The 14,599-nt window shown below is 50.7% G+C and overlaps 1 protein-coding gene across 11 annotated transcripts in view; it reads right to left on the reverse strand.

The window, feature by feature from the left end:
* Nucleotides 1-222: 222 nt before the first annotated feature.
* The window catches only part of LOC137417105 (solute carrier family 15 member 2), a 450,049-nt gene continuing 435,672 nt past the window's right edge, over nt 223-14,599 (reverse strand). For all 11 annotated transcript variants that reach the window (XM_078785954.1, XM_078785950.1, XM_078785959.1 and 8 more), the window contains 2 exons: nt 2,521-2,625; nt 223-1,421 (listed from right to left, as the gene is read on the reverse strand). In XM_078785954.1, the coding sequence (XP_078642080.1) occupies nt 1,290-1,421; nt 2,521-2,625 (237 nt within the window). In that variant the 3' untranslated portion in view covers nt 223-1,289. The remainder of the gene's footprint in view (nt 1,422-2,520; nt 2,626-14,599) is intronic.

Consider the following 14,599-nt stretch of genomic DNA (forward strand, 5'->3'; position numbering starts at 1 on the left):
CATTCTGCCTGCATGTTATATCAAACTGAATTTGGCTTCTTTGGAACATGTAATCAAAGTACACCACCTTCTTGTGTTTGCTTCCCTGAAAAACATGCATTTTCGCTGAGACTAGAGCAGCAGGTCGATTTTGACCTCAGTTTCTCAGTTTCTATACAACAAATTTTGCAATAGTAAGTGAAATTACAATTCATTGCTTGTGCAGTTTGGATGAGACAGATGGAGGATAGATTGGAGCCATTTATATTGATAGAAACAATCAGGGTAGTTATGAGCCAATAGAAACACTTTGGGTTAGTCTAAACCCCAGCTGTGCTGGTGGGGTTAAACAAAGGATGCCATAACATCTTTAGTATTGGCACCAAAGTATCAGCAAATGAAACCACCAACTAAATATCCTATGAAGCAGACATTATATGCTGTGTATTTACGACGTTGTTCCTCTTCTGAATAGTAGAACAGGAGGAGACACAGAATAAAAATGCCACATGCAGAAGAAATAAAAGTGTGAATGATAAAATGTTGAGCAACTTTAGACAAATGTCATGAAACATAATAGCAATTATAACTGTTTATGATCTACAGTGTGCTTCCAATGTCCTCAACTATTGGGATATTTGTTTTACAATTTTATTTTAATAACTGCTCAAATTGCAAGCCACTGACATGCAAACATATATCAATTATTATTAGCCCTGTTGGACTTCGTCCAAAACAGGGGCTTATGGATTGGGTCTCGTCCGTCTGTCCATCCGCGTTTGTTTTAGCGTTCCTTAACATTGGCACATCGATTTTAGCACATTCATTTTCAATTTCATTCTTTGAATCTCCAATAGCATTTGGTCTAATGGTATGAACCACTAATTTCAGGTGTCCCCATTAGAAAATTCAAGTGGCGTTAAATCTGGACTATGTGGGGACCATTCTATCAGTTCAAAGCATCCTATCCACCTCAATTTTTTTTAATATTACCTACAATTCCAGACTTTTGAAATACTCTGTGCATCAAGATTTGTATCCCCCCCCCCAAAAAAAAGCATTGTACATCAGACCACAGGAAGCAAATTTCAAAAAAGATTTAAATAAATCAGCCCTCATCAGACTTGGTATTTTGTTTACTCCGTTTGCAGGGAGGTAATAAATATATAAAGACAGTATTATGAAACCGATGGCGAAGAAGGGGTTGTAAAATCCATCTTCACAGTTGCTATAAGTATAAGACATTCTAAGTGAATGAATGCGAAACATTCTGATTGACCATCGCAATATCCAAATGGCCTCTGCTATTGTCATTGAACTAGCTGCAAGTCTTTGTTCACGCAGTTCTCAGCAGAATCCACATACACGTAGAAAATTGCCATGATGGAGAATATGATGAAGACCACAAACAGCAGCAGAGCGAATAGCAAAAACTCCAACCACTGTAGGAGGACCAGTTAAAGCAACATGTCACATAACATCAATTACATAACCCACAACACTAACTCATGGAGGGGGCGCGGGGAGGGGGTTTGGGGGAGGGGGGGGGTGTTACCCATTGAAACTTTGCATCCCCACTCTTCCCTTATATAATGGGCGATTACTTGGAAGCCCGATTCGGCCCTTCTATTTAATGGCTCGGTCTTAGGTGCTTCAATTTCATATCAGGGGGCATCCCAGTGGATCAGGGGAGCTCCCAGCATGGTCCCCAAAATCAGCAGAGGTCTGAACTATAACTTCAAGAGATGACCGTCAGCCCACTAGGGGCTGTTTATGACATAGTGCATGGGTCATTCAAAAACGCATACCAGAAAGAGATTCACAATAGTTCAAGACATGCCAACATTTCTAACAAGGTATAACCAACAAACAAACACACACACACACACACACACACACACACACACACACACACACACACACACACACACACACACACACACACACACACACACACACACACACACACACACACACGGCAGCCAACCAACAATTATATCTAATTGAAGCATTACTTTACTGATTTTTGAAAGAAAAGAGCAGATTGTGTTTCAGGCATTTCATTTGTGATCCCCAAACTTCATCAGATGAACTGAAAATAATTTTACTGTGAGCGGAACCAATGTCTTTTCAGAAGACACTTTAGTCCTTAATGGATATCTGGAAATGCTTTCCAAAAAGCAATCACTGAGAATCAGGCCTTTTGAACAGTGGTAAGATGTGTGGATGTGGCAACAAACTGCTTTAGCAATTGAAGAACATAGCACATGGTTTGCAAAATCAATGAAAGGAGCCAACATTGGGTTTTAGTGCAATGTCTGAAATCCTCATGAATCCCCGCTCAGCTATGCCCACCAATCCCAATCTCCCTCTGTTGTGGTTTGTGGTTGAGGATTCTCAACTACAAACCGCTATTCAATGTCAACTTAGGAATTGGAAATATCTATTGTAAACTTCTGACAACATATTGTTTTTGAGGCGTCAACTACGTCGGACCTATGTCAAAACAACTCAGCACCACACATTCTGCGGAGTTCTTACCTGAGCCAGAGGAGCGGTCGCTGCAATGAATAGCACGATAACATTACCAAAGGCAACAGTGAGCAGCCATCCTGCCTGCAGCACCGACTTCATGCTTTTTGGGGCCTTGAGACAAAAAAAGGGTGAATAAGGCATGGCCAAGGAAGGGGTATGAGACAGAGAGACAGAGAGAGAGGGAGAGAGAGAGAGGCAGAGAGACAGAGACAGAGAGAGAGAGAGAGAGAGAGAGAGAATTTGAATTTGCAACACCATTTATTTCACAAAAACACACCAGGTCAAGTCAAAATTTTACAGGAGAGAAAAAATAGGAAAAAAACAACACAGCTCTTAATGTTATTATTAAAAAGAAAAGGCCAAGTTCGATTCATTCACGACACATAAGGCTTCATTAATACACCATTTGCACTCAAAGAGTTTGACATTTTCATTCGCCACATAATAATCAAACTCTAACCTTATTCTTGCAGACACCAGCCCTTTAAACATAGGAACAACATCAAATCCATGCCCATTATCAATTTTAATTTTCCTTGATTTCTATATTGCATATTTTGCTGTAGCAGCTGAGAAGTTTAGGAGAACACCAGAGTCCTTGCAGGAGGGTCTGAAAGGTACACCAAAAACAAAAGAATGTGAAGTAAAAGGAAAGGACAACTGATCAAAAAGGTGTGTGAGAATCGAGAAAAGAGGTATTAGTCTTTTGCATTTCACATAGGCATGAAAAAAATCCTCCTTCTGTTCACAGAAGGGGCATGCTACTGGCACTGAGCTATCAAGGTGATGAACTAAGGTGTTCGTAGGGAGAGCCCAATGTGATAATCTCCACTGGATATCTGCTAGGAACCCGTAAATAGGTAGTTTGTACATATTAGGCCACAGTGGCATGGCAGGAGACCCTGGCCCTAACCTTTCTGACCACAAGGCCACTCGTGCCACTCCGGAGAAGGGTGATGCTTGGTTTTCTCGAAGGAGCTTGTGAATACCCACCTTTGTTACCAAATGAAAATGAGATACAAGTTCACCATTCGACTGGAGAGCTGGGAGCACCTTAATTTCAGGGAAGGACAGCCGAAAATCCTCGACATTGTTTATACCTTCCCAGCCAATATTTAACTCCTTAAACTTCCTCTTGACGATGCGTATAATTTGGCTGACAACACGCACAGATCTTAAACCAAGAATGGCCGCCACCCTGCCAGCAGACATCCATTTTGTCCCAGATGTATCCTTCAGGTCACAAACATTGCCAATTCCCCCTTGAGTAAATTTCCTAATCAAAGTCGGACTATGAGGAATGCATGGAAAAAAACCCGTTATAGAAAATAGGCTCTTGGATAAACATCCGGCAATTATAAGCCTCAAGGCAACGATGAACCCCAAGACCTTTCCAAACTTTCAGCAAACCCTGATAAAAAATTGGGATTGAAACTAAGCTGACACGGTCAAGGTTCACCAAGAACAAGTGCCTATCATAACAAAAGACTCCCACTTGTTGCAGCAAAAAACCCGCAAATGAGCGCCAGGGCAGCTCTTCAGCATACAACAGACGTTGCACAGACTGTAGGCAAAAAGCCATAAGCCGGGTGGACACATCCACAATTCCATGTCCACCCTCCTTCCGAGGATGGTACAGTATTTGAGGCCGAAGCCAGTGGTATCCATTCCAAAAGAAATTAACCAAGACCCGCTGGATGGCTGGCATCGACTCCTTGGGTGGCTGCAAGGCAATTAGTTTATGCCATAATCTTGCTGCTATCAAGTTATTTATAACAAGAGTGCGGCCTTTATAAGAAAGAGATCGCAGCAGTCCTTCCCATCGTTTCAACCGGTGTGTAATTTGTTCAATCATTCCTTCCCAGTTCTGCATTTCTACTTCCTGGTTGCCGAGATAGACACCAAGATATTTGACCCCATCTGTTTTCCACTCTAAATTATGTGGGAGTGATGGTGGCAGTGTTAAAGAAAGGTTAGCTGAACCGCACCATAAGGCTACACTCTTGCCCCAATTTACTTCGGCGGAAGAGGCCACAGAGTAATCTTTAAGGCAACGCTGCACTGCAGCAACACTACTTGGGCCTTTAATCAGAATGCATACATCATCAGCATAAGCTGTGACCACAAATCCTGAACCAAAAACGGCTCCCACATCCTGAGTTATTCGCTGCCTGATGGATGCTAAGAGTGGTTCAAGGGCAATTATATACAGAAGTCCAGAAATGGGACAACCTTGACGGATACCCTGTCGGAAAGGAAAAGGGGGACATAAACTGTTGTTTACTTTCATCATGCAGAAGGTGTTAGTGCCTCGGTTCTTAACCTGTGGGGCGCACCCCCCAAGGGGGGCGTGAGCAATTTTCAGAGGGGGCGCGGGACGGCAGTATAAACGTCTAAATAACCCCAAATGGAAATTATAATCCCCCTACTGAAAAAAATTAATTAACCGAAAAGATAGCGCCTTATATAATTCCTAGTTTGTTTCAGTCTCAACTAACACTTCTTTTTTTCTTCCGACAGATTATTAACTGGAATCGAAGTCAATGGCAATGAGTGCGAAAAAGAGGAAATACCAAGACGAGTACATCAGGTTCGGATTTGTGGCACTTCAAAAGGGTGACGCAGAGGTTCCTCAGTGCGTTATATGTTACAAGACTCTGAGCAATGATGCCATGCGGCCAAAACGTTTGGAACGCCACTTGAGGACAACCCATCCTGAACTAGCAGACAAATCACAGGCATTCTTGAACAATATCTGTTCAGGGGTACCAGATCCAGTGTTTGAAATAAGCCAGGGCCCGCTAGGGCCCGGCCTGGCTGCCATGCTTAAGGCCCTGGCTGTTAACAGAATCTACGTCAATAGCCAGGGCCCAGGGCCCAGCCCTGGCTGGCTTCAATATCAACGAACAAACCCCTCAGAATGCACCACAGACCACCTAGAATTCAACCCCTCTCGCGCTCTCCCCAACGAGCGGCTTCGTCAGATGTAGGTGGAGGGGGGGCGTGGAGACGAGCAACAATTGCTAAAGGGGGTGCGACACTAGAAAGGTTAAGAACCCCTGTGTTAGTGTATAACAGCTTGACATAGGAAATGAAAGTTTCGCCAAAACCCATCCGCTCCAGTACAGAAAACAAATATGTGTGATCAACTCGATCAAAAGCCTTTGTTTGGTCAAGAAACAACAACCCAAAACTGGCACGCAAGTACTTATTACAAGAAATAATATCCCTTATCAAAAATATATTGTCATAAATTGACCTTCCTGGTACACAGTAGGTCTGGTCAGGGTGCACAATAGAGGTGATCACAGTTCCCAAACGGGTTGCTAAAACCTTCGACAAAATCTTGTAATCTGCACACAGCAATGAGACAGGCCACCAGTTCTCGACTAGTTGAGTGTCCCCAGCCTTTGGCAACAGGCACATGACTGCTCTTCTGCAGGACAGGGGAAGCTCTCCAACATGAAGGCATTCATCAAATACCTCAAGCAGGTCAGGTCCCACAAGGTTCCAAAAAGTTTTATAGAACTCTCCGGGCAAACCATCAATCCCAGAGGCTTTACCATCCTCCGCATAGCAGTTTCAAGTTCAGCAGCCGAAACTGACATGTTCAATGTGCGTTGCTGGTCCTCCTCAAGTCTCGGAAGCCCAGTAGTCAGCTCCTGCAAGGTCTCATTACTTATGCTCTGGGGGGAGTACAAGTTCGTATAAAAACCCTTCAAAACAGACTTAATCTCCTGTTGGGAGGTCACTATTGACCCATTAGCAGCACGTAGCCCGTGGATCTGTTGTGATTTTTTGACAGAGTTCTCCAAACCAAACAAGGCCTTATTTGGCATATCCAACATTAAATAACTCATTCTCATGCGTACCAGGGTGCCCAATGCCCGCTGCCGTACCAAATCAGACAAGATTGCCTTTTTAGTCCATAACAGCCGGTCACCTGTAATGTCTTTCCCAGCTGTATTAATGTTTTCCTCCAGGGCTGCAATTTCAGCCTTTAATGAATCAATCGAGAGATTTTGCAATTTAGTGGCATAAAGACTATATTGTTGACAGAACGATTTGACCTGACTCTTTGTGAGGTCCCACCACAGTCGAAGGTTAGCATGCTCAAATTTGGAAGACAGAATTCTTTCCCACACGGCTCGAAAAGCATCTTTGAATTTCATATCATTCAGCAGGTGGGTATTAAGTGACCAATACGCACTACCACCTGAGGCTAGAGGCAAATTAAAACCCATTGAAACCAGGTAATGGTCTGTGAAACCAGTTGAGAGTATCTGGGTTGTGGCCACCACATTTAGCATTGGCTTATTCACGTAAAATCTGTCTAGCCTTGCCATTGATATCCTCCCATCATGGCATCTGCACCATGTATAGCACTGTGAAGTTGTATGTTGCAACCTCCAAACATCTTTCAGATGCTGATTTTTGATGATGTTCTCCAAAATCTTCGTAGAAGCCGGATGGGGTTCATGACCGGTCCTGTCTACGGAAGGGTTGATAGTGCAATTGAAATCACCAGCAATACAGATGAAAGCGGTTGTATCCAATCCTTTTACAAAGTCATGCAGAGTGGAAAAGAACACTTCTTTCCATGGGTTCACTCGGTGCATACACGTTCACAATGATGATATTTTGCGTGTTGCAATACAATTCCACTGCTATCAGATGTCCCTTATAAATTTCCTTAAAGACAATCTTCCGAGCAGGGATTCTATCACTTAAGGCGATGGCAACACCAGCTTTGGGTGTGGTAAAACCACTCATCCACCACTGCCCTCGATAAAGTTTTCCCCATTCAGCAACCAGGGTGTTCGTAGCATGAGTCTCTTGTATCAGGATGATGTCGGCTTTCACCCTCTCCATTGCCTGAATTGTCTGAATTTTTCGTAAGGGGGTACAACCCCCATTGATATTCAGGGATGCGATACATATCTCTCGCATTGCCAATTACAAAGGTAACTCACCCTCCGCCTGCAATTCCTTATTCGCCTTTGTGACCGCTTTCCGAAGACGCTGAAATTGGGCCTCCGAGATTTCCATTGGGTCATTTCTTTGCAGGAGGGGTCTTGCAGCCCTGATGAAAGTTTTCACATCGGGAAAATGGTCTTTGATTACAACGTAGCATTGCCTAAACGTCTCGTTTAGGAACCTGATGACGTTTTCCTTTGTTGCTTCCATCTGTTCTTCTTCCTGATCATTCACAGACACAAGGCTTTGAGCTTCCTCATCCAGCTCCCTAACCACATCAACGTTGGAACTCCTTTGTTGTGTGTCAGGTGCTGGCACACCTTCTGTGTTATCAACACTGCAGTCTTCTTGTTGCATCACCAGGGGCACATCTGTGCCACCACTGCTGCCTATTATAGGTCTGCTTAGACCATCATCCTTGGTCGTTTCAACCGGATGTGAGCAACAACCATTGTCACTCAGGACCTGGGACTGTTCGTTGTCACAAGGGACAATGGTCCCATCATCACAACCAATACTGGTGCTTTGATTTTCTTCAACAAGAGCAAGGGGTGAAGTCCTACTCTCCTCTGTTTCAGCACCACCTTGCCCAGCTTGCCGAGAATCATCAGGATAGTCTGAGATACTGTTTGTTTGTACGAGTATCACTTTGCTACCTTTGTCTTCCACCTCGGCGCTCAAAAAGGTACGTTTTAGGTTCCTCTTAGCCTCGGTGCCTTTCATCAAAACCTCCTCATAAACCATATTTTCTTGAGGTTGCAGCCTCTTGTCCACATCGACTGGGTGCTCCCCTGCTGCACTAACCTCAGCAACACCGCCACCACTTGCCACACACTGGTCTTCTGGTGTGGATGTCTGTACTCCACCAGGCTCATTAACGGGGGGCACTGCATCAGTCACAGGGGGGGCACTGTATCAGTCACAGGGGGGGCCGACCCAGCTGCTGTCGCGTAAGTCTTCTTGGCGTCTGGACAATACTGCTTAGTGTGTCCGTGTGCTCCACATCCATAGCAGATCAAGGTCTCGGTCGCCATGAAAATCCTATATTCATGCTCGCCTACTTTAAAGGTGTGGGAGGTGCTCAACTGCTTCGCTGCGTCTTTTAAAACAACAAAACAAAAACGTCTAAACGATTGTACGTGCTTCAACCTGCCATTTCTCGTACGTAGAGGAACCCTAATGATTCGAGAGACGACAGTGCCAAACTCACCTAGCTTGTGTAGGATTTCCTCGTTACCTAGAAAAGGCGGAACATTGCTCAAAATGACTTTAACTTCCGGCGTGTCCATCGACGACACAGGAACAAACAGATCGTCTCCCAAGGTCAAACCATTCTGCACAACAATATCGGCCAGACTTATTTGCGAAACAAATACCACAATTTTGTGATTCATACGGGACGCGGCACGAATGTTACTCACGTCGATCAAATCCCCAATCGCGAGCAAAATATCATCCATTTCAACTCCCTCCGGCGGGACAAGGCACAGCCCGTGCTTACACGATAAACCCTCATCGGTAACACGACCGGCAGGCCTTTGGCTACTCCTATTAGCCATATCGTCAAAGGAGAAACGAAGTGAAAGCAAATAGATTTGTATAATCCCAAAAAAAAAAAAGGAATAGAAAAAAAGTATATTAAATAAATAATAACGAAAGCACGGTTTAAACCACGTTAAGCACAGTTTAAACCACGTTAAGCACAGTTTAAACCACGTTAAGCACAGTTTAAACCACGTTAAGAAAAAAACGTGGTTTAAACAAACCCTCACCGTGTTGGCTCTCCCTCTCTCTGTCTCGAAAAGAGGGGAAAAGAGGGACAGGTGGTAACGAAGCAGGAAGGGAGGTAAGGTCAACAGACACGACAAAAGTACAAATGGAAAAAAAAACAAAGGAAAGGGCAAGGTAAAAAAGGGGGTGGGGAGAGGACGAATCCAACACGAGCCAGGAGCAACAACACACGAACACGAGCACACGCCATCTTGCCACGCCCAACAACAACACGGCCAGCAGGGGGCGCGAGAGGAGAGAGGAGAGAGGAGAGAGGGGAGAGGCGAGAGGAGAGAGGGGGGAGGGGGGAGGAGGGAGGAGGGAGGAGGGAGGAGGGAGGAGGGAGGAGGGAGGAGGGAGGAGGGAGAGAGAGAGATTCACATAGACATCAACATTGGTGAAATGTCATCGGAAAAGTTGCACTTATATTGATATGAAAAAAAAAGATATCAACAAAAAACAAACAATTGTGGCAGGCACAAGGGGCAATAATTCCACGCACCAGTGGGTGGCGCGAGCGTCCAGGCGGGGAGCAAAAGCACATGCCCCGCCTTTCGACCGATCGGCCACGCCCGGGGACTAGGCGTGGCCTCGGCACATATATGCGGGCTCTAAGCTTGAGCCCGCCCAGTGCTGAAGTGCGAGCTTTGAATAAAGACTCTTTGTATTACCAACGCGTTGTTGCCTACCTCTCTGGCAATCGAGTCGTGTGTGCGCAGCACCACACTGGTGACCCCGATTGGTTCAGCCGTTGCTGACCACCGAACGCGCCATGGCTACCAACGCCGTCGCAGTCAAACTCCCTGAGTTTTGGGAAGCGCAAGCCGACGTTTGGTTTTTGCAGGCCGAAGCTCAATTCCAACTCCGAGGCATAACGGCGGACGAGACCCGGTACTACCACGTGGTCGCCGCCCGAGTCATGTGCATCCTTCGGCGCCCGCCAGGTGACAACAGGTACGAGGCGCTCAAACGTCTCCTCATTGCCACGATTGGGCTCACGGAGATCGAACGGGCCGACCGCCTCCTGGACCTTCCCGCCCTCGGCGACACACGACCATCCGTCCGGATGGATTCCATGCTGTCCCTGCTTGGAGACAAGCCCCGGATTTCTTATTCCGGGTGCTTTTCCTACGCCAGCTACCCGCACAGGTACGCCTCGCGCTGGCTGGTTCCAAAATAAAGGAACCCCGCGCCCTGGCTAGAGAGGCCGAGAAGTATTTTGCGGCCTGCGACACGCGGTCGGTGTACGGTGCTGCCGTAGTGGATCCTGGCGCGGAGGCTCCAGCGCTCCTGACTTCCCTCGTGGCCGCTGCTACGCCCCGTCCACTACCGCCGCCGCCACCACCACCGCCGCCGGCATGGCCGCCGTGGCCGTTACCGCCGCAAACCTGGTGCTACTACCATGCCAGGTTTGGCCGCCAGGCTAAAACGTGTCGCCCGCCGTGCTCTTTTGTCGGGTCGAGAAACGACCGGCGCTCACTTGCGGCCATGAGCGTCGGCCATTCCGGCAGCCTCCTGTTCATCACGGACACCTTGTCCGGGCACCGTTTCCTTTGTGACACAGGAGCACAGGTAAGCGTCCTCCCAGCCTCCATGTCCGACAAGCAAACCGCGGGCCGGGGCCCCGCTTTGCTTGCCGCCAACGGTACACCCATCCGCACATTCGGGAAGCGTTGCCTCTCCCTGCGGTTCGGAGGGCAGCGCTTTCAATGGTCGTTCATGACTGCCAGCGTGCCAATGGCACTGCTCGGTGCGGACTTCCTATGTGCGAATGGGCTGTTGGTCGACGTGAAGCGTAGACGGCTCGTCCAGGCCGAAACCTTCAGCTCGCTCGCTTGTTCGCTGAGCGGCTCGTTGAGCGGCTCACTGAGCGGCTCACCGAGCGGCTTGCCAAGCGGCTTGCTGGAGGGTTCCGTCCCGGCGAGTTTAGTTTCCACGCTTCCGGCAGTGGACGACTTTACCCGCCTCCTCCCCAGTTTCCCGGCCCTCACACGGCCCACCTTCTCAGCGGTGGCCGTTAAACACGGGGTGGAGCACCATATCCCCATGGTCGGGCCGCCGGTCTATGCCCGGGCACGCCGACTCGAGCCCACGAAGCTCGCGGTGGCGAAAGTGGAGTTCGCCACGCTGGAGCGGCTGGGATCGTACGGCGCTCCAACAGCGCTTGGGCTTCTCCTCTGCACATTGTGCTGAAGCCCGGCGGAGGATGGCGGCCGTGCGGGGACTACCGCCGGCTCAATGATGCCACCACCCCTGACCGCTACCCAGTCGCGCACATCCAGGACTTTTCCGCCCGGTTGGCAAACACGACCGTGTTTTCCAAGGTGGACCTCATCCGGGGTTACCACCAGGGCCCCCTTCCAACCGGACGACGTCCCGAAGACGGCCGTCATTACCCCTTTCGGCCTCTTCGAGTTCCTGAGGATGCCTTTCGGGTTGAAGAATGCGGCCCAGGCGTTCCAACGGCTTATGGACAGCGTCTTGCGCGACTTACCTTTCCTGTTTGTCTACCTGGACGACATCCTGGTCACGAGCGCGTCCTGGGAGGAGCACCTGCTCCACCTCCGCACGCTCTTCGAACGCCTGGGCCAGCATGGCCTAATCATCAACCCCGCCAAGTGCCGTTTCGGCGTCGCCACCATCGACTTCTCGGGGTACCGCATCACCAGGCACGGGGCCGTCCCTTTACCGGCCAAGGTGGAGGCGGTCAGGGATTTCCCGCGGCCCCGCACGATCAAGGGGCTCCAGGAGTTCCTGGGCATGGTAAATTTTTACCACCGCTTCGTGCCCCACGTCGCCCAGCTCCCCCGCCCCTTGCACGAGGCCCTCCGGGGCAAGCCGGGCAAAAGTGACATCGCCTGGTCGGAGCCGATGGCCGCGGCGTTTGCAGGCGCAAAGCTGGCCCTAGCCGATGCCACCATGCTGGCGCACCCGGCGCCCGATGCACCGATCGCCCTCACCACCGACGCGTCGGACTACGCAGTGGGCGCGATGCACGAGCAGTGGGTGTGTGGTGCTTGGCAACCGCTGGCGTTTTTTAGCCGGCAGCTTCGCCCGCACGAACGCCGCTATAGCACCTTCGACCGCGAGCTGCTCGGGCTCCACCTGGCGGTCCGACACTTCCGCCATCTGCTGGAGGGCCGCCCGTTCACGGCTTTCGTCGACCACAAGCCCCTTGTGTTTGCGATGGCCAAGGTCGCCGAGCCATGGTCGGCACGGCAGCAGCGTCACCTCTCTGCCGTGTCCGAGTACACGACGGACATCCGTCACGTGGTGGGTAAAGACAACCCGGTGGCGGATTGCCTTTCCCGGTCCGTCGTGCTCGCGGTCCACCTCGGGGTCGACTATGCCCGGATGGCGGAGGACCAGACCGCCTACCCCAGCGTCCAGGCCTTGTGGACCGCCGTCACGGGCCTCCGCGTCACCGAGGTGCCGTTCGACACCGCGGGCGCAGCCCTCCTATGCGACGTCTCCCTCGGCCGGCCTCGCCCCATCGTGCCCGCTGGCTGGCGGCGCCCAGTTTTCGACGCCATCCACGGCCTGTCCCACCCGGGCACGAAGGCATCCCAGAAGCTCGTTGCGGCGAAGTTCGTCTGACATGGCCTCCGGAAGGACGTCCGCGACTGGGCCAGGACGTGCCTCGCGTGCCAGCGCGCAAAGCTCCACCGCCACATCCAGGCCCCGTTGGCCCCGTTTGCGGTGCCCGAGCGTCGGTTCGACCACGTGCACATCGACTTGGTGGGACCTCTGCCCCCCTCGCGGGGGTTCACCCACCTCCTCACCATGGTGGACCGCACCACATGGTGGCCGGAGGCCGTCCCATTGGCGGCAACGTCTGCGGCTGATGTGGCGCAGGCCTTCATCGCCACTCGGGTTGCCCGGTTCGGTGCCCCCTCGGACATCTCGTCCGACCGCGGCCCCCAGTTCACCTCGGAGCTCTGGGCCGCGGTAGCGCAAAGGCTCGGGGTGAAACTACACCGCACCACGGCCTACCACCCCCAGGCCAATGGCCTGTGCGAGCGCTTTCATCGCTCAATGAAGGCCGCGCTCCGGGCCAGCCTCTGTGACGGCGGCTGGGTCGACAGACTCCCCTGGGTCCTGCTGGGCCTCAGGACGGTGCCCAAGGATGACGTGCGCGCGTCCTCGGCGGAGCTGGTCTTCGGGCAACCACTGCGGGTACCGGGTGAATTTATCCCTGACTCCACGGCTCCTTGGTCCGCGGCGCAACAGCGCTCCGCCCTTCAGGAGACTCCCCGGAGGTTCGCCCCGGTGCCGATGGTACACCACGGTTGCCCGCCTTCCCACGTCGCCCCGGAGCTTCACACGGCAAAGTACGTCTTCATCCGGCACGACGCCCACCGGGCACCGCTACGGCCCCCGTACGACGGGCCCTTCCGCGTGCTGGAGACCGGGGACAAATTTTTCACCATCGACATCGGCGGTGCCCCGGATCGCATCTCCGTGGACCGTCTCAAGCCGGCCCACCCCTATCCAGACCACCACCCGCAAGCAGCTCTGCCTCCGCATCGAGGCCGCCCCCCGGCGGTCGGACTCCCGGCACTCCCCAGCCCCGCTACCCCCCAGCCCTGCACCCATCGCCAGGGGGCGTTTCGGCCGGGTCATCCGGCTTCCCCGCAAACTCACCCTTCAGGTGCGCGGAAATTCTGGGGGGGCGCGTGTGGCTGGCACAAGGGGCAATACTTCCGCGCACCAGTGGGTGGCGCGAGCGTCCAGGCGGGGAGCGAAAGCACATGCCCCGCCTTTCGACCGATCGGCCACGCCCGGGGACTAGGCGTGGCCTCGGCACATATATGCAGGCTCTAAGATCGAGCCCGCCCAGTGCTGAAGTGCGAGCTTTGAATAAAGACTCTTTGTATTACCAACGCGTTGTGGCCTACCTCTCTGGCAATCAAGTCGTGTGTGCGCAGCACCACACAATTAAAGTTTATCAGCTTAATTGTTTTTAATTGTCTATAATCATCTGCAACCATTTGCGAAGCCCAATCATCAAACACATCTCTTTGGCACATTTGCATATCATGACGAGTCTCCATATTGATGACAATTTCCTTCATTAGAAAATAAAAACATTTACAAGGCAAGGTCACTGAATCTTCTTGCAACTGCAGACACAACTGCTGACCTACAACTCCCATTCTGTCCTACCGGCTCTGTTATTTTTAAGTTACACGTACCACTATCACATTGATTTACGTCCAAGGCTAAACCTCCAGCATGGTTGGGGCAGATACAGTCCGAAGTGCGCCATATTGGTGTGACGTCACGTGCTTACCAGAAAAGAAAACAACTAAAATGTCCAACCTGCTTTTAACATGAC

This window comes from Myxine glutinosa, chromosome 10 (assembly GCF_964187855.1).
Source record: "Myxine glutinosa chromosome 10, kmMyxGlut1.1, whole genome shotgun sequence".
NCBI lineage: Eukaryota > Metazoa > Chordata > Myxini > Myxiniformes > Myxinidae > Myxine > Myxine glutinosa.